We start from the raw sequence: 17,651 nt of genomic DNA, 5'->3' as shown, positions 1-17,651 counted from the left end.
TATGAGCACATTGCCCATCGCTGTCATGAGTGTGGTCGCCGATACGGAGGCCACGAGGCCTACGATAAGAATTACTTGGGCAACTCCAGCAGCTGGTGGCAGAGACCTCGTTACGACGGCGGATGGGACGGGAAAGTTAAGGGGTACGTGCCACCAAACGATGTTGTGAGTACATTTGTCTCCTCGAATTGCCGATGCCCACTACTTACTATATCACGGTCATAGTGGGATCATGATCATTCGTCGTACACATACCGTCCCAAGGCCGATATTCAGATACCATCGGCCTACATTGGCAATAAACCAACTAAAGTTAGGCGGATGGATAATCCTTTACCCAAGAAAACCGCATCCGGTAGCCGTCCACCTAGGAGAGTCGAGGTCGTGGAGTTGCCGCCAGCAAGCGCGAAGAAACCGTCCAAGAGTCACAAACCGGCACCGAAGAAGGATATCAATATACCCTGGTCTGAAAGGATGAGAGATGTTCGAAGCCACCTCCTGGAGCCCAGCCGACACCTCGCGACAGCTTGGTTCACGAAGCCAGGCCATCGATATGTCAAGTTCCAAGACAAAAAGGAAGAATTTTGGAAGAAAAACACTTCGAAGAAGCCCAAGATACCCAGAAACCTCCTTTTCGGAGCTCTACGCCGCCCACGAGCGCGTACAAGCCCACGAACTCCATACGTAAGCCCCTACGTCTCCGACGGAGGGGTTCAAGGAAGTAGCATCCATGGTATCGCGTCTGAATACTCGCCTACGCCGCCGCATTCTCCGAGTATTCTCTCGCGATCCGATAGGGGCAAAGTGAGCAGTCCCCGAACTGTGCACCAAATGTAGATGTGAACTGAACACTGAGAAAGTGGTAAGGCCCCCACGTCGAGACGACGAAAAGTGAAAAGTCCAAAAGGGAAGGGTGCGGATCCGGTATGTGCTTACAGAAACAATTCTTCCCCAGAATCAATAGTTGGGGACTCAAGTAAATCAAAGAGGAAGAACAACACTGACGTGCATTATCCAGTGGCAGCCAGAGCCAGTGGCTCCCGTAAGTCGGGCTTTGTGGAGGCACGTGGAGAATCGCCATGGTTGGGGACAGTACGATATTGAGCATAGAGGCTACCTTGCGCGTGCTGAAAAGCAATCCCAGCAGAGCAATCTCTCCAGGAGAAGGTTCAGTGATATGTATGAGTATATCAGGCCGGGTTCTGCGGGTGAGAGGTCAACGAAGGATACAGCTCCAAAGAGAGTGCATTTTAGAGAAGGAAGGCATGGGGTTCATTAATCATTAAGTGGCTTGATTATAAATTTTAATTAATGATAGTCTGTTGAAAGAGAGATATGCTGTTGTTCAATAATAGTTTGGTGGTGATTGCTGACATGGATAGATCAACTTGTTGATAGGCTGACGATTGCTCGTCGATATACTTGAATAAGATAATATTATACGCAGACTTATTACGGGTCGCTATGCCAAGAACTGCAGCCGAGCCACGGTTTGACCAAAGAACCAGATGCGGCCCGACTGTTTAATCTGCTGTCCGAGTTTTTCGGATGCTAAGAACAGGTGTACATGGTCGTCGACACTCTCGTGGCGTGCCGCTAGAATGCTACGAAGTAACACGCGGACTACTCGGTGTTGCAGAGAAGCCCGAATCGCTTAGTCTCGCCTTGTTCAGTAGGATGAGGAAGCCATATCCAAGGTACTGGTTGATGTCCTTATATCCATTGAGATTGTAGCCTCTATCGACAACCTGGAAGTTTACGTTGGAACTGAGATGGCAAGAGGACCGGATCTAGCCAGAGTTGCAACTATGAAACCGACGCTCGACCAAATATAACCGCGAGACTCTCATTAGGACATCCCATAGAATGTAAGGTTTTCCCCTTTCCCTTTCCTCTTCCTCTTCCTCTTTTCCCACTATCCCGCAACATCTTTGCCCTTGTATTTCATCTACCGTTTGCCAAGTTGCTTATACAACATCTGACTCCCGGTATAGTTTTGGGTGGCTTGCCATCGGGAATATCTTTGCGAACAACTATCCGATTGAGAACATCGGAGCGTCTTGAACACACTGCCACTTACGCTTCATGGCACCTATAACAGAGTGATCAACTAAGTTCTAAGCCAGAGTCATGGTATCGGAATCAAGAGTACAGCACAAAAGGTCCTCCATCAGATATGCCATCGCGGTCGCCAGTTCACCATTAATGATCTGTGTGTGGCCGTTCCTGTCCAATCCGAGAGCGACAAACTGGACAAAAAGAACATCGTGGGGGAAACTGCAACCAGCCGTCACAAAGTCGGCGGGTCTGGGCACGCCGCTCGTAGACGCTTTTGTGAACGAGCGTCCCATGAGTGTCAAGGCACTTGTCCAAAAAGGCGCCCGGCTCGAGTGCACTGATTCCACTGGGGTATACCGCAGCGCCCTCAAGTCGGCCGTGAGACACCCGATCCGGCAAAGATGATGTCCGCTCCTGCGCATCAGGCTCACCCAGTAGCCTCGCCCTTGTTACCTTGAGTCCACGCTCCGATTACATCACCTGCATCTGCACCGCCACACACGCTTCGCAAACCGGAACGACAGAGGCAACGCTTGAGTTCCTCGGGGCTAACTCATCATTCCCTCTAAATCCTTCGTTACTTTCCTGAATACCCCTCCATCTGGAAAAGAGCTCGGTTGCTTCTCCGGATTGACCTCTTGGAACCCCCTGAACCCCTATGATGGGGCTCACCCACTGTACGGCGACCAAGGGCTCTCAGCAATAAGGTCCCTGTGGATGCGGTGAGACTTTCTCACCAAGGGATAGTGTTCTGATACACATATTGACTGCTATTTCTGAATCCTACGGACTTACCGCTTGTCCTGGGCCGCTTGTTTGGTGACGGAATTAATCTGCATGGGCCCGGTATAACTTTCAACTTGAAATTTCCTCGACACAGCCTTACTGAGTTACGGCTGACAATCAACGAAGCTCGAATAAGGCTGTGTCGAGGAAATTTCAAGTTGAAAGTTGTAGTACCCAATGGTCTTCTTGCCCACTTTCGAAATCAAAAAGACAGCCTGTTTGCTGTCCACCCGTCTACGTTTTGTGTTCCAAGCTCATTGGCTCTGGGGAAAGCAACCTGCTTGATGCCCGCGCCGCTTGAGTCGTGGCCTGCTCCAACTTCTGCAGGAGGCTCTCCATTGCCTTGCTGGTCGCGAGCCTTGATACACTCTCTTTCAGATGCAGGGCTATATGAACCCTTCGTCCGCGAGTGGAAAGACGTCTTTCTGAGCCTCCCACGCCAACCTGTCACCCACATGCGCATCTGCTCAGAAATTTGCTGTCGTCTTGAACTTTCCCAAGTACCCACAGGAGCCATTGACCCATCATGAATGCCAAGCTCGTCTGTCCATACCTTGTCAATGGTAACGACTGCCACGACGATAAGTGTCAGCTGATGAGAAATCATGGCGAGTCTGTCATCCGAGCCTGGATTGCTAAAAGAAAGACAAAGATCCCGTGCAACCGCCCGTCGCCATGCTGGTCCTTTGAGAAAGATAGGTGTCTCTATTTCCACGCCCCAAATGAGATGAAGTTCAAGGAAAAGCGTCGACAGCTTATGCAGACGGCCTTGCGATCACCGTCGACCATTGATTTGCCCATGCCTATGGACCCAATTGCTGAGGAGCACATCTCAATTGAGGACGTCGCTGAAGTCTCGACCTATAGTGTTGTCAATCCAAGCGAAATCGCCATTCCAGGTATGTCGATTCTAAGCCCTGTGAATCCACGGCACTGACGCACGAAGGCGAGCCTGCCTACTTTACACTTCCCACAATGCCTCTAGAAGTCAAGAATGATGAACAGAACAGGCCTAAAGAATATGTCAAACACAATTCCGCCTTCGAACCTCTCATCACTTCCATCGAAGTCATGAAGCCCACGTTCGATATTTCGAGTGCAAACTTGATCTGTAGCACAGGAAGTCTTCACCGTATCTACAGATACCTGGAAGATTCAGAGGACCTGGACTCGGACAGACTGGACATGCAGTGGCATTCCGGCACCCTGTTCATCACCCGCTGGGCTGACGATCCCAGCCGACAAACCAGTGCGGGGTATGAGTCCGGGTTCGAGAGAGCAACTTGTAGTTTCTCAGGGGAGCTACAGGACCACATCAGTCACCACCGCGTACTGAGCTACCGGCTAGGTGGACTTCATCTGGTTGTTCGGGCCGAAAGTGAAGCCTATTTCTGCGAGTGCCACAAGCCCTCTCCAGGTCAAACCAGCACGGCGGATAGCGTTGCTGAAGGAATCGGCAAGCTAGTCGTCAGTAATGATGGCGAAGCAACGGAACAGGGTCTTGACGGTGCTTCTTCGTCTCTCAATGTCCTGAAGGCTGGGCGCGATATCCCATCATCATGCCTGATCATGATCAGAACCGGCAACCAGATGTATGATCGAAGACCCTTTGAGGCCCAGATGTATTTCTCCAACCGCCACCGGCTCTATCAAATTTCCCACACACGCGGTATTTTCGATCCTGCAGGTGCCAAAATTGAAGACGTGTCGGACCATCTAGGTTAATTCCCTGTCAATCGAAACGTCGATACTTGGACATCCAAGTACACTCACTACGTCGGCATAAGCAGGAGATGACCTCCGTGTAAGTCCAGGATGGGACTACTACATTGCATTTGCAGACCTCGTCCCCATAGCTCCGAATGGCATTCTCTATTTTTACCTTGGTAATATCTCACAGTACAGGTCGCAGCAAGCATAACAAGATTGCACAGGACTCACATCCTGAAGACCCCAAACTTGGTATCCCCAGGCTTGACCTCATTCTTACCCGAGAGTGCGGCCCGCAGCCCCAATCCCAAGTACTGTCTTGTGTGTTGTGGCGTTATAACACCATCATCCTAGAACTGATTAGCATTCAAGTATCCTCAATGTTCCAAACAAGACCAACTTACCCAAAGCCTCGCAGAAGAGTACACAGCATCGCTCTCGCTCTCAATTCTTTCCTTCAACTTAGGATCCGCCTTCTGTCCCACGGCCTCCATGACATTCGCGAGCTGCTCACCACCCATGACGCCTATCCGGGCATTGGGCCACATCCAGAGAAACCTAGGACTGTAGGCACGCCCACACATGCCATAATTACCCGCCCCGTAGCTTCCGCCGACCACGACGGTGAACTTGGGCACGTCGGCGCACGCCACGGCCGTCACGAGTTTGGCACCGTGCTTGGCGATGCCGTCGTGCTCTGCCTCCTTGCCGACCATGAAGCCGCTGATATTCTGCAAGAAGACGAGCGGGATGCCGCGCTGGGAGCAGAGCTCGATGAAGTGGGAGCCCTTTTGGGCCGAGGTGCCGAAAAGGATGCCGTTGTTGGCAACGATGCCTACGCGGTGCCCGTATATACTGCCAAATCCTGTGACTAGTGTCGTACCGTAGTCGCGTTTGAACTCGGAGAAGTGAGAACCGTCTACGATCCGAGCAATCACTTCGTGGATCGGAAGTGGCTTCCGCAAGTTGGTGGAGGCGATACCGAGCAACTCCGATGCCGGGTACAGGGGTTCAGAATACGCTGTTGAAGGCGACACCGGCTTCTCGGGCCAGTTGAGGTTGCTAATACACCTTCGGGCCAGCACAATAGCATGCGCATCATCGACGGCAAGGTAGTCGGACACGCCAGACACGGATGTGTGCATGGCGCCACCACCGAGTTCCTCAGCAGATACTACCTCGCCAGTGGCAGCCTTGACGAGCGGTGGGCCAGCCAGGAAGATGTTACCTTGCTCTTGTACAATTATGTTCTCGTCACTCATGGCTGGCACGTACGCGCCCCCTGCTGTACAAAGACCCATGACCACCGAGATCTGCGGAATGCCCTCGGCGCTCATACGTGCCTGGTTGTAGAATATACGACCAAAGTGGTCACGATCTGGAAATACGTCAGACTGGTGGGGGAGGTTTGCACCACCAGAATCTACCAGGTATATGCAGCTATCCCCGTCGTTAGTGCTTTCTCAAGACAGTGTTGTATACCGGACCACCTACGGCAACTTGTTTTCTTGGGCAACAGTCTGGGCCCTAAGGTGTTTCTTGACGGTAATAGGATAGTACGTCCCGCCCTTTACTGTGCTGTCGTTGGCGACAATGATGCATGTGACGCCCTCAACGACTCCTACGCCCGTAACAATACCGGCCGAAGGAACTTCGGCTTCTGGGTACAGCTCATGGCCAGCTAGAGGAGACAGCTCCATGAAGGTGGTCCCCGTGTCTATCAACGCTGTAACCCGGTCCCTGGGCAACATCTTCTTCCTTGCAAGGTGCTTCTCCCTGGCCTTGGCCGAACCTCCCTGCTGAGCAGTCTGCGTCAACTTGTCCAACCGTGCCATGGCCTCCGCCATGAGCCGCTCATTGTCTTTGAACTCGTCGGACGTCGAGTCCACATTGCTTTGGATGACTGATATGGCGTTTGCCTGGTAGGGGGCCGTGTACGATGCGATGGCTCGCGTGGGAATGCGGCGGAATCGAGATAATGCCTTGCGCGGGGCATAGCAGGATCGGGTCAATTGGCGCGACAGGCCTAGCACCTCTCCCGAGGACCTGGATATCGACATTGTGAATGTTTGGGTTCGACTGCCACTGCTACAGCAGCTTGTTCTTCAGACGAAGCCTACATAAGTAGAGCACTTGAGCTTGTCGAGGACCTTGGGGACTAACTCAAGTTAGAAGCTGACAAAACGGAATGTCCCCTAGCTACGTACAGTCAGGCTCCACAACTCTGGGGACACTTTACGCCAACGCGAAAATTCGCGCACTTCGCACCTACACCCTCTAACATTTTAACCACCACAATTATATCAAAATGAGGCCGAATCTCACCGAATTTGCGCAGCAAGTAATGGCTGATCATCGGCCTGGCTGTGAGTATACTCAAGTCCAACGGGCGGCCATGGTAACGGCAGTTATGTGCGGTATCCCGCAGACTACCGTGGCTAGCCTCTTTAACGTACACCGATCGACCGTCACGAAATCCCTGGTGTCCTGGAAATCTCGCTATAACTTCGATTCGCTAGCTCGAAGCGGTTGTCGCCCTAGATTTTCACGTCGGGGTAAGCGTTTCCTCGTTCAATTATGCAAGCGTAATCGAAATTGGACTTATAAGGAGCTTATGCAATCTATGAGTGGCAAGGTTTCGAAGAGTACCCTTCGGAGGTACCTATGCGCCGTTAATATGAAGAAATGGCGTGCGCTTAAGCGCATACCACTCACCAAAGAATTAGCAGCCGATCGCCTTGCATTTGCAACTTATTAGCTCGAAAATCTGGAGGAATTGATGACGGTATAGCCTCCGGCGTATCGAGGGTTCCCCCGCTAATCTAGTCCACAGGTAATCTTCTCCGACGAGTCCTCTATACAGAATTCTACGTCATCCCCGACCGCCTGGGTCTTCCGATTTCCGAGCGAGAAGTACAATAAGGACTTCGTGAATCTTAAGGCACACGTAAAAGCGAATATTTCGGTTATGGTCTGGGGTGGGATCTACGTCGAGGGAGGAGTAGGGAAGAAGAGCGACCTGATCGTGATAGAGCGACCCCCCCCCAGGAGGAGGGTAAGAGACAGAAGGGCTATAATACCTGGAGTTATCTTGAGGCCTTGAGGGAGGGCTTACTCCCATTTTATAAGGATTGGCAGCATTTTCAGCAAGATAATGCGAAGATACACCTCTCGGCGCAAGCTATGGAGTGGTTCGGCCGGCACGCTATTTCTCTAATAGACTGGCCAGCGCATTCCCCAGATCTCAACCCTATAAAGCACGTATGGGCCTGGTTAAAGAGGTATCTATCTAGGGAATGCCCTAAACTCTTTATCCTAAAAAAACTAGCTGGATATTGAGAAATTTAAAGCTGCGCTGCAGTTAGCGTGGAAGGCAGTACCGGCAGCGCTGATTAAGAAGCTATACGACACTCTAGAGCATAGGCTCCGCGCTATTATTAAATCCCGCGGCTGGTATACAAAATATTAATCTACGGGTTATAAGCTTCGAAATGACTCTATTTTAATACCTGTAGCCTATATATTCATAGAGACATAGCCATATTAAAATCCCAGTCCCCTAAAGAGCGCTGTAGTAAAAGTGGAGTGTCCCCAGACTTTTGGAGCCTGACTGTAGCTCGTGAGGAACCGAGGATTGCCGCCCGGTTCAACGCGGCTTAACTACCTCGTACTTAGATGATACATTCCCATGTAACTCAACTTCATGTGACAGACGTCAGCTTGAATCAGAGCCGTTTTCCTCCTTTATTCACATTCACATAGCCAATTCCTTAAAATGAAGGCAATAAGATCAGTAGTGCGTCCAGCGCGCCAGATAACATCATCCTTCCCAAGCACATCCCGATTACTACTCCCTGCCCTGCAAGTCCGCCACGCCTCCTCCAAACACTCCAAACACTCCAAACACCCCAAGGGCTTCGAGCCGCCATCTTCAGACGACCTAGCCGAGCTGCGCGAGCGGGCGCAGGAATTCACCCGCCGCGAAATCAGCGAGCAAGTCGCGTCCCGAACCGACAAGAGCAATGCATTTCCCAACGAGATGTGGCCCAAGCTTGGCGAGGCCGGGTTCCTGGGCATGACGGCCGACGAAGACTACGGCGGCCTGGCCATGGGGTATCAGGCGCACTGCGTTGTGCTCGAAGAACTCTCGCGCGCGAGCGGTTCCATTGGCCTTAGCTACGCCGCCCACTCCCAGCTGTGCGTCAATCAGATCCAGCTCAACGGGTCCGAGGACCAGAAGCAGAAGTTCCTGCCGGACTTGATCGCGGGGACCAAGGTTGGGGCATTGGCCATGTCTGAGTCTGGCGCCGGGAGCGATGTCGTGAGCATGCGGACCACGGCCAAGGCGGTCGACGGCGGGTATGTGCTCAATGGGACCAAGATGTGGATCACAAATGGGCCGGATGCTGATGTCATTGTCGTGTATGCCAAGACGGAGCCCGACAAGGCGTCCAAGGGGATTACTGCTTTCCTCGTTGAGAAGCAGTTTGAGGGGTTCAGCTGTGCGCGCAAGCTCGACAAGATGGGCATGCGTGGTAGCAACACCGGTGAGCTTGTATTTGAGAGCGTATTTGTACCTAATGAGAACGTCCTCGGCAAAATCAACGGAGGCGTAAAGGTTCTGATGGAAGGACTAGACCTTGAGCGGCTTGTTCTCAGTGCTGGGCCGCTGGGGATCATGCAGGCTGCGCTTGATGTTGCCTTGCCCTTTGCGCACCAGAGGAAGCAATTCGGCACGCCTATTGCGCATAATCAGTTTGTACAAGGCAAACTTGCTGACATGTACACGAAGCTACAAGCCTCGAAGGCATACACCTACAGCACAGCTAGAGCAGTAGACGAAGATGGTCTGATCAAGACACAAGATTGCGCTGGAGCTATCCTGTATGCGGCGGAGCGCGCGACAGAGTGCTCCTTAGACTGCATTCAACTCCTCGGAGGAATGGGGTATGTGGAAGAGATGCCTGCTTCGAGGTTACTGAGAGAGTAAGTCAACAACCCCAATATTTTCCTGCGAACCATACTAATTATGACTGCAGTGCCAAATTGTATGAAATTGGTGCAGGGACAACGGAAATTCGTAAAATGGTCATCGGCAGGGCATTTAACAAGGAGTATGCTCATCTCGGGGCTTAGATATTAAAAACATAAAAACAATTATTGCATCTTGTTGCGTAAGTGGCAATGGCGCTTGGAAGACCCTGCTTGGCATGCGCGTTCTCGTCTGAGGAACTATGCCGATGTATGGCACGAGTTACATCGATGAAGATCTAGTAAAACGCTCTTTCCTGCCATAAGGGGCTGAGGGGGTTATGGTTGACGTGGCGATGGAAATCTAGCTTTAATCACTAGGCCCGACCCATTTAGCCACCTGTAGACATGAAGCTGCTTGTGTTACTTGAATTATGAGCTGGATTATACGGATGAAGTTCACTCCTCCCAAAGTCAATGGTCCAAGGTCCGGAAGGGAGGCAACGACTCACTAGCCGAATGCGTTAGGATGCGCCGTTTGAGGATGTGTCCATCGATGTAGCCGGCATACTCAGCTTTTACTTTAATAAACCAATAATGAGTTTTCAGCTGAGGTTTTCTCCAGAATTATGTCAGTTGCACCCATGCTTGCTTCAGTGCATGATTCAGGAGTCTGACTGCCACATAGACCATGATACATGTGCGCCGCTGTCGTGATGGAAATGATATATATAAAGAGGGACCTCAATAGGTAAGATAAAAAACATGGGTTCCCCAAAAGGGTCTCTTAATCACCTTACATATCAAGACGCGGCTGAAGAACACTTGATATTACAGTCGTTCCATCTCAAATACGACAATAATACCGTCTATAAAAGCAAGTCAGGTCAACTTTGGATCGCCTGCATTCATCATGCCTTCTTCCACAATGGCACAATCTCGTTGCTTTTCACACTTCAAGTACTCCTTGCCAAATCAGCCCATCCCTCGGGAAACTACGTACGGTCTTAAAATTCAAGCTCTGGGAGCTGAATCTACCTACTAACCAGCTGCGCCAGAACCCATAGAACTACACCCATCAATTTCTAAACATAGTTACGACCATGTACATCGACACCAAAAGCGAGCTTAAGATCTTCATCTTCCCCATAGTCACCCTCGCCCTCCTGAGTGTCCTGTCGGGGCTCGCATTCATCCTTATCGCTACTACCTCCACTGGCCACAACGTTGACTACCTAATAAACACAGCGGAAGTCTTAAAGACGTACCCGCAACGTTCTCCTACGTCTGGATCCTCGTCTTCATATTCGGCTTTACCAACCAGCGCTCGGGAAAATCCATCCTCAAGGACGCAGCCAACAAGCCCTGGCGGGCGATCCCGTCGGGGAGACTTACCCCTGAGTCGGCCTGACATTAGATCGTCATCGCAATCACGATTTTGCTGCTGCTCAGTTCCGTCTGGCTGCCCGGCATGGTGGAAGCTGTAAACTTTCTGTTGCTTACCTTGGTGCATAATGATAAAGGGGGATGGGCTTGTCGTGAGTTATTGGCGGGAGGGGAAAGTTGAAGTTCTTGGGACTAGATGTGCGAAATCATGTCACGGGCATGGTGACTTGGTGCGCCATCGTGGTAACTATTATCATGACGACTGTACAGGTCCAGGATATGCCGGGTCAAGAAGGGACGCGCTGAGAGGGAGAGGAATAATGCCGCTCATTATTCGAGATGGGCCTGGCCGCTGGATCACTGTATACTTCGTTGGGTTCTGGTCGGTGGCTTGTCCGGTCTATCGGGGACTTGGGCCCGTGGGGTTCGCCATGTCTCTGCTACTGGGAAGTGTGGTTGCGATCCGAGGGCTGGTGTTAAGAACGGTTCAAGCAGACCGTGTCACTTTTGTTTGCTGGGCGGGTTGGCTTATGGTGCTGTATTGCCAGCCATTGATGAGCCGGTATGCTATCTTCACAGCACTCTGATCTGCGTTTCTAGTGTTGTTGCTGGCGATGTACGCGGGTATTGGGGGGCATCATTGCTTGTGGAGTAGCTTGTATTCTCGAGCATCGGGCGCTCTCCCTCGTCTACGACGTACTGCCGACAGACTTCTATATCTTGTTAGCCATTACGTTGGGAGCGGACTGGCGCCTGGTCACAATTTTTGATCACAATGTCTAATGGCAATACACATTCATTCAGCTGTGTGTGGCTGGTTTCGGGAAGGCAGCAGCTCTGAAACCACGACTCGCCCAACCCCTGGCCAGAAACTCGTCACATCGTGAGTTCGGGTCGTTGCCAAGACGGGAGGCAGGGAACGACTGCCAACATGAGCGGAGCCTTGGTGGATAGCAGGATCCCTTTTCGAGATGTGTCACTTGTGGTAAAGACGTCATTGCGGGTACAGACTGACTCGAATCTAAATGGTTAATTTTCTCGTTCGTCGGACAGAGTTGGTATGGATATCACTCTTGGAGTGTTCACGCGATGGTTGAACGTCCAGAGAACGACGCGTACCTGGTCAATACCACGGGAAGTATCCGAGACTCCTCATCACTTAAGCAGACAAAGCAGACAGGCAGGCAGGGATGGAAAGATCCTGGACTTCCACGTGCCGCGGCAGACCGTTTATAGTAATACTGCCCCACTAACATCAATGGTCGACCCACTGTGCCGCGTCTTTGCCGCCGTTCCATCTTCGCTTCCCAGCTTGCTACTTTCAACCCTGGAATGGATGCACCGAGACTGTTGTCCAACATGCCGTATGTCTGTTCATAATGGTCTGAGAAGATGGTCCCAAATCTCCTGTGTGGAAAGCCTGCCGCTTGGCATCATTTGAAATTTGTGTGTGGATCTTCTCAAGCACAAGAGCTTCCTCGCATCAGCCATTTAACTTGGAGTATGCTTGCTCAATAGCGAGTGAGCCCGTTCAGATGAACCCATCGTAACAAGCAATGCAATCTTTATGCCCCTGCCAAGACTCCCTCTAGATGCCGAGGTGTGCTTGTCGGCCGTGATGTTGCGGCATGAAGTTTTGGAGACATGTAGGTCTGATACTTGCTGATCTCGTATCGCAGATGGAGACCAGCTTTTTTATACAAAGCAGTTGGCCGCCAAGATGCAAAGTACGACGTATGCAAATTCCGTGGTCACGGACCTCCATCCGGTGACTTCAAGCGAGTCACCGGCCCAGGCTTTCCCGTCTCCGTTATGTGGAATGCCAACGATACCGGACCACTACGGCCCACACCGGCGTCGTCACCTTTGAAACTTGGAAGATTTCGATCACAGTCGCATTGGGGCCGGTTCTCAACTGCCTTCGCCATGTTGCTGCACGCTTGACCTGCCACAGCCGCCCATTGTCAGCATGAGGACGTATTCTTGCGCCTTCGCACTTCTTCTGGGGGCCGTCGCTCCTTCCCACCAGACAAACCCATCCTGGTATGATCAAGGGCTGTTGGGCGCCTATCCATCGCGCGAGTATCACTCCTTCCACCTCCCTTCACCGCGGTTGCACGTGCTGGAGGCGAGTGACCACTGCGATCAGAGTTACGTCTTTATCGAACCCCGTGGCAACTCGGTGTCCGACCCGGGCCCGATGATTCTCGAAGCCAATGGGGATCTCATTTACATGGAGGCCAAGTTCGGAGAGGCCATGGATTTCAGACCCCAAGTTTACAAGGGCGAGACCTACCTCACCTTTTGGTCGGGAACAGATGATGGCACTCACGGTCACGGGTCCTATTACATGCTTGATTCCTCGTACGAGGTCAAGTATATCATCAACCCCGCCAATGGGCTGGAGGGCGACCTGCACGAATTTACCATCACCGCAGATGGAACCGCCCTCATGACGATATACGAGATCACACCCGCCAATCTGAGCACCGTAGGCGGTCCCCCAGAAGGGTGGATCCATGACTCAATCTTCCAGGAGATGGACATCGAGACGGGCGAGCTGATCTTCGAATGGCGCGCATCCCAGTACTACCGCGTCGACGAGTCATTCGACCGGCCCAACGGAAAGGGCAAAAGCCAAGACCACGCCTGGGACTTCTTCCACATCAACAGTATCGACAAGGACGCCGACGGAAACTACTACATCTCGTCGCGGTACATGCACACCGTCACTTGCCTCAGCCCTGAAGGCAAGATTCTCTGGAAACTTGGGGGTCAGCACAGTGACTTCACTGACCTGTCCGACGGCGCGGCGTCCAATTTCTCGTGGCAGCACCACGTCCGCTGGCACGAGAACAACACGCTGACCATCTTCGACAACGGCGCCTATTCCAAATACGAACGGACCGCCGACTACTCGCGCGGCCTGCACGTCCAGCTCGACCTCGACCACATGACGACCACGCTCCTGGTCGCCTATGTGAACCCCATGCACATCCTGTCCGGGTCCCAGGGTAGCGTCCAGTTCCTCGACAACGGCAATGTTTTCGTCGGCTGGGGTTACAACGCCGCCTACACCGAGTTCTCCCGCGACGGCAAGGTCCTTTGCGATATCCACTTTGGCGCCTCGGCGTACTTCAACACAGGGTATATCAAGTCGTACCGCGCGTTCAGGGGACACTGGGTCGGGACGCCCAACACGAAGCCTGATATTGCCCGCCGAGATGATGGGGTTTACGTAAGCTGGAACGGCGCTACGGAGGTCGATGCTTGGAAGTTGCAGAGCGCTGGGCATGCGGACGCGCAGGATGGTGACTTTAGCGATGTGGAAATCATCAAGAAGAACGGGTTTGAGACCAAGTTCCTTCCTGAAGACATCGTAGGGAATTTTCTGCGGGTCGTAGCACTGGGCTCCAATGGCGAGGCCTTGGGGTTGTCAAAGGTGCTGGATAGGGGCGCTGGACGTATTGTGAGTTTTTGTGCCTTTCTACATATTGTCTAGAGAGATATGCTAACGTTGCCGCAGGTCGAGGGAATCTTTGAGCCGATACAGGACCGTGACTTTGTTGCGCTCCAATTACTACTTGGTCTTCTTGTATTCGCATCATTTGGGTTTGTTGTGTGTGCGCGTACAACCAGAGAGCCCGCTGTGCAACTTCCAGACGCTTCTCAAGCGATTTAGGGGCAGCTGATGTATCAATTAAGAAGTATATTGATTTTGTTTTGAAAATGCTGTTCAAGTTACTGCTTTTGTCATGGGCAACTCTTCAGAGTTTGGATTCTCCTGCTTGTGCGTAGGACTGAAATATCCAACATGTTTTTTGCTTGTATTTAGGGTCGATTTAGGGTCGATGCCAACCTATCCTTACCGTCACACACGTGGTCGTATCGTCGACTTGATGTGCTGGCAGCCCAATACCTGCAATGAAGCTTGTTGATCTCCGCGTAGCGAGCTCGAAGTGTACGTAAGTATCAACAAAATTACCTCCAATCACCGCCAACTACTATATTCTGCACTCCCCATTGCCGTTTTAGGATAAATCAACTCATCCTCCCAAATCCGCCGATTGACTCATCGGCCAGCAGTGGTCAGCGGCTGACAATCATGCGCGCTTGATGGATCCTGATTGGACCTCAGTTTAGATAACCTGAGGGATCTCGCTTCGCCACTTCAATCGACATCTGCATCAGATCGGTAGACTACAACCCACGTAACGCTTAAAGGGGATCTTACGATTCACGCTTGTGCCGCATTGTAGGTCTGACATGAAAAATCAGCCTTGCTAATGAGACCCATCCGTGGATAAAGCATGCATCATACCGAAGCGTACCGCTACGTCTGCCGTCGTCTTGCCCATGCCGATCGCGCAACGCCGTCGCCATGTGGGATCCGGGATGTCACTCATATCAAGCTATTAAGCAATATCATGGTCTCGTAAAATTGACGACTGTCTCTATCAAATAACGATCATTCAACCAGCCAACTGAATACCGTTGAACGATCTGACCCCTTTTCCCCCTTTCCCCGCTGTCGTTCCTCGACTAATCCTGTGTTCAAAACACACTTCACTATGACTATCTAACCCAAACCCAAACCTACCATTCGATTCATCCACGGCGGCTGGCACACCCCGTCCTTATTCCAGCGCATGCGCGACCTCTGCGAATCCCACGGCTTCCCCACCGAGTGCCCCTTACTGCCCAGCATTGACGCCCTGCCGCCCGTGGGGATGGTAGAAGACGCCCAAATGATCCGGGAATTGCTCAGGAAGTTCGTCGAGGAGGAAACGCGGGATGTCCTCATCGTGGGGCATTCCTATGGCGGCAACGTGATGACGGAAGCCGCTAGAGTCGAGCTCGCGAAAGCTAGACGGGAGGAAAAGGGGCAGCGGGGTGGTGTAGTAGAATTGTTGTATTTAGCGACTTTTTTGATGGCCCCGGGGGAGTCATTGCAATCGTCGTCAGGGGGGAAATTGCCGTGGTTTCTTAGTATTGATGTAAGTGGGTCGATCGACTAAATAGAGAAGCCTGGGTTTCAATGACTGGTATCGGGTCGGGTCCAAAGATGCCTTGCTTATATATCTAACTTCCTTGTAGGAACAAGGTAGGACACACATGTCGGAACCCGAGCGCCTGCTCTTCAACGATCTGCCCAAGGATGAGCAAGACCACTGGGTAGCCGAGATGAAAGGCCATTCCGTCAACGGCTCGGTGCCGATCACGCACGCGGGTTACCTGTACCATCCGGCGACATACCTATTTACCGAGAACGACCAGGCGATCCCAGTGCAGGCCCAGAAGATGGTTGTCGACAAGGTGTCCGAGAAAAAGGGTGTTCAGTTTCCGAGATAGTACTGCTCGTCTGGGCACTCGCCGTATCTGAGTCAGCCGCAGGTCGTGTTGGATGTGATTAGGAAGATCACTGGGCATTCTGACGGATGAGAGTTGTAAGGTCATTAATCAGTGGATTAGTTGATATGTTGCAGTTCAAATACTCAACCTTTCGGCATCCACGTATCCCTGCGCGAGCATGCCCTCGGCACTAGGCTTATCTGCATCGTACACTGGTAAATCTCGATTCTTCCCCATAGCGATCTCCAAGATGATATCATTCTTGAACTCGGGATTCTCACGTAGCTCTGACACGCCCTCGGCCACCTCTTTAGCCGTTAGCAAGGGGTTATTTCCGTCATGAATCATGGCCGCCTTTCCCGGGTCTTCTGTCCAGGACGGAGTCTCTTTAATGCTAGCTCCTTTGGTGAACATGCTTCACACGACGCCTCAACAACACGACGTCTCTCAATTTACCTCGCAATTGCTCCCTGTAACGAGGATACCACACGTCTCACAATATAATAGTCAGGTAGTGCAAAGGGTAGCTAGAAGTAGGCCAGTGTATGGGTGCGTATATTGCAAGACTGATTCTTGAAGAATCTAAACTAGGTGCGAGCGTCTCGAGTTCTCCTCTTAAGCTGGGCGGTTCCGGGGTTTTACCGGATCGGGGCGAATCCCTCCCGACTCAGCTTGTCAGCTGAGACCGGCCCGCCACAACGGCTCTTTCCTTACACTCCCTAACTACGTACAAAATGGCTGATCCAGTGGAGGATAGTCCGGGCAATTTTGAGCAGCGAATCGAAGGCGCTAAAGAGCTTGTCCGTCAGGGCTCTTCCTAGGCCGCAGCAGCTCATCGGTACGGTATTAAGGGGACTATATTGTCCTACCGCATTCGTCACGGTAATTCGTGTCGCGACGCGACCTCCGGGTAATAAAGTTGACTCTAGAGCAAGAGGAGGTTATTGTCAGATAGGACACCTGGTTCCTAGGTTCAGAAATAATATGGCACTAGAGAAGACTAGTGTCACTTGAAGTTCAGACGGCGAAATGAACCCCTCTTCCCGAAAGTAACTCCGAAGTTCGGGGTCAGACACCTGAACAATGCACCTCCGACATTTCCGAAAGAATCTATAAAGGGCAGAGCAACGGGAGTTCGCGAGAATAGAACACAGACAAGAACACACCTCATTCATATACAATCTTATGCACTTCTGACTACTCGATTGGACACACGTGATATTCGACAGTTATCGTGAAATGGATCCTACACGAAGAACTGTGCGGACGGGCTCCTAGTAAGCGTTATATGGCCGACTTTACTACCGAAATCATCCTTACTTAAGGGGATAATAATATACTCGGCTAATACTAGGTAGATTACTTCGTTAGCCGTTATCTATAGATAC

At 51.7% G+C, this 17,651-nt stretch overlaps 9 protein-coding genes across 9 annotated transcripts; 7 read left to right on the top strand and 2 right to left on the bottom strand.

Moving 5' to 3' along the window:
• The first annotated feature begins 367 nt into the window (after positions 1 to 367).
• On the top strand, positions 368 to 1,286 carry BCR38DRAFT_441715 (uncharacterized protein). The gene is made up of 3 exons (XM_040860781.1): positions 368 to 804; positions 868 to 924; positions 1,019 to 1,286. The coding sequence occupies exons 1-3, from the start codon at positions 475 to 477 to the stop codon at positions 1,277 to 1,279; spliced, it is 648 nt and encodes a 215-aa protein (XP_040712843.1). The 5' UTR covers positions 368 to 474; the 3' UTR covers positions 1,280 to 1,286.
• An 844-nt stretch (positions 1,287 to 2,130) lies between these two features.
• On the top strand, positions 2,131 to 2,463 carry BCR38DRAFT_411754 (uncharacterized protein; the record flags this gene model as incomplete). Its single annotated transcript, XM_040858609.1, has 1 exon — positions 2,131 to 2,463. The coding sequence occupies one exon, from the start codon at positions 2,131 to 2,133 to the stop codon at positions 2,461 to 2,463; it is 333 nt and encodes a 110-aa protein (XP_040712842.1).
• A 1,172-nt stretch (positions 2,464 to 3,635) lies between these two features.
• On the top strand, positions 3,636 to 4,675 carry BCR38DRAFT_42888 (uncharacterized protein). Its single transcript, XM_040859926.1, has one exon. The coding sequence runs from the start codon at positions 3,820 to 3,822 to the stop codon at positions 4,567 to 4,569; it is 750 nt and encodes a 249-aa protein (XP_040712841.1). The 5' UTR covers positions 3,636 to 3,819; the 3' UTR covers positions 4,570 to 4,675.
• On the bottom strand, positions 4,676 to 6,762 carry BCR38DRAFT_42887 (carboxyl transferase). Its single transcript, XM_040859924.1, has 4 exons — position 6,762; positions 6,049 to 6,712; positions 4,959 to 5,994; positions 4,676 to 4,904 (listed from the first exon to the last, which is right to left on the bottom strand). The coding sequence occupies exons 2-4, from the start codon at positions 6,612 to 6,614 to the stop codon at positions 4,782 to 4,784; spliced, it is 1,725 nt and encodes a 574-aa protein (XP_040712840.1). The 5' UTR covers positions 6,615 to 6,712; position 6,762; the 3' UTR covers positions 4,676 to 4,781.
• A 1,474-nt stretch (positions 6,763 to 8,236) lies between these two features.
• BCR38DRAFT_397189 (isovaleryl-CoA dehydrogenase) lies at positions 8,237 to 10,137 on the top strand. The gene is made up of 2 exons (XM_040857663.1): positions 8,237 to 9,540; positions 9,594 to 10,137. The coding sequence occupies exons 1-2, from the start codon at positions 8,330 to 8,332 to the stop codon at positions 9,688 to 9,690; spliced, it is 1,308 nt and encodes a 435-aa protein (XP_040712839.1). The 5' UTR covers positions 8,237 to 8,329; the 3' UTR covers positions 9,691 to 10,137.
• Positions 10,138 to 10,610: 473 nt separating this feature from the next.
• Positions 10,611 to 11,038, bottom strand: BCR38DRAFT_411750 (uncharacterized protein; the record flags this gene model as incomplete). The annotated part of the gene is made up of 2 exons (XM_040858608.1): positions 10,611 to 10,760; positions 10,811 to 11,038. The coding sequence occupies 2 exons, from the start codon at positions 11,036 to 11,038 to the stop codon at positions 10,611 to 10,613; spliced, it is 378 nt and encodes a 125-aa protein (XP_040712838.1).
• BCR38DRAFT_495995 (uncharacterized protein) lies at positions 10,931 to 11,502 on the top strand. The gene has a single exon (XM_040864747.1). It carries the CDS (start codon positions 11,040 to 11,042, stop codon positions 11,496 to 11,498), a length of 459 nt encoding a protein of 152 aa, XP_040712837.1. The 5' UTR covers positions 10,931 to 11,039; the 3' UTR covers positions 11,499 to 11,502.
• Positions 11,503 to 12,880: 1,378 nt separating this feature from the next.
• On the top strand, positions 12,881 to 14,593 carry BCR38DRAFT_411749 (ASST-domain-containing protein; the record flags this gene model as incomplete). Its single annotated transcript, XM_040858607.1, has 2 exons — positions 12,881 to 14,380; positions 14,438 to 14,593. 2 exons carry the CDS (start codon positions 12,881 to 12,883, stop codon positions 14,591 to 14,593), a joined length of 1,656 nt encoding a protein of 551 aa, XP_040712836.1.
• Positions 14,594 to 15,503: 910 nt separating this feature from the next.
• BCR38DRAFT_349142 (alpha beta-hydrolase) lies at positions 15,504 to 16,353 on the top strand (the record flags this gene model as incomplete). Its single annotated transcript, XM_040856466.1, is given in 3 exon segments — positions 15,504 to 15,908; positions 16,009 to 16,245; positions 16,264 to 16,353. Coding segments are annotated over 3 exon segments (732 nt in total), but the record flags the coding sequence as incomplete, so codon positions are not given.
• Positions 16,354 to 17,651: the final 1,298 nt, after the last annotated feature.

This window comes from Pseudomassariella vexata (genome assembly GCF_002105095.1).
Source record: "Pseudomassariella vexata strain CBS 129021 chromosome Unknown BCR38scaffold_11, whole genome shotgun sequence".
NCBI classification, from domain to species: domain Eukaryota; kingdom Fungi; phylum Ascomycota; class Sordariomycetes; order Amphisphaeriales; family Pseudomassariaceae; genus Pseudomassariella; species Pseudomassariella vexata.
Note: the sequence above shows the minus strand (reverse complement) of the source record. Positions and strands in the feature narration are given on the sequence as shown.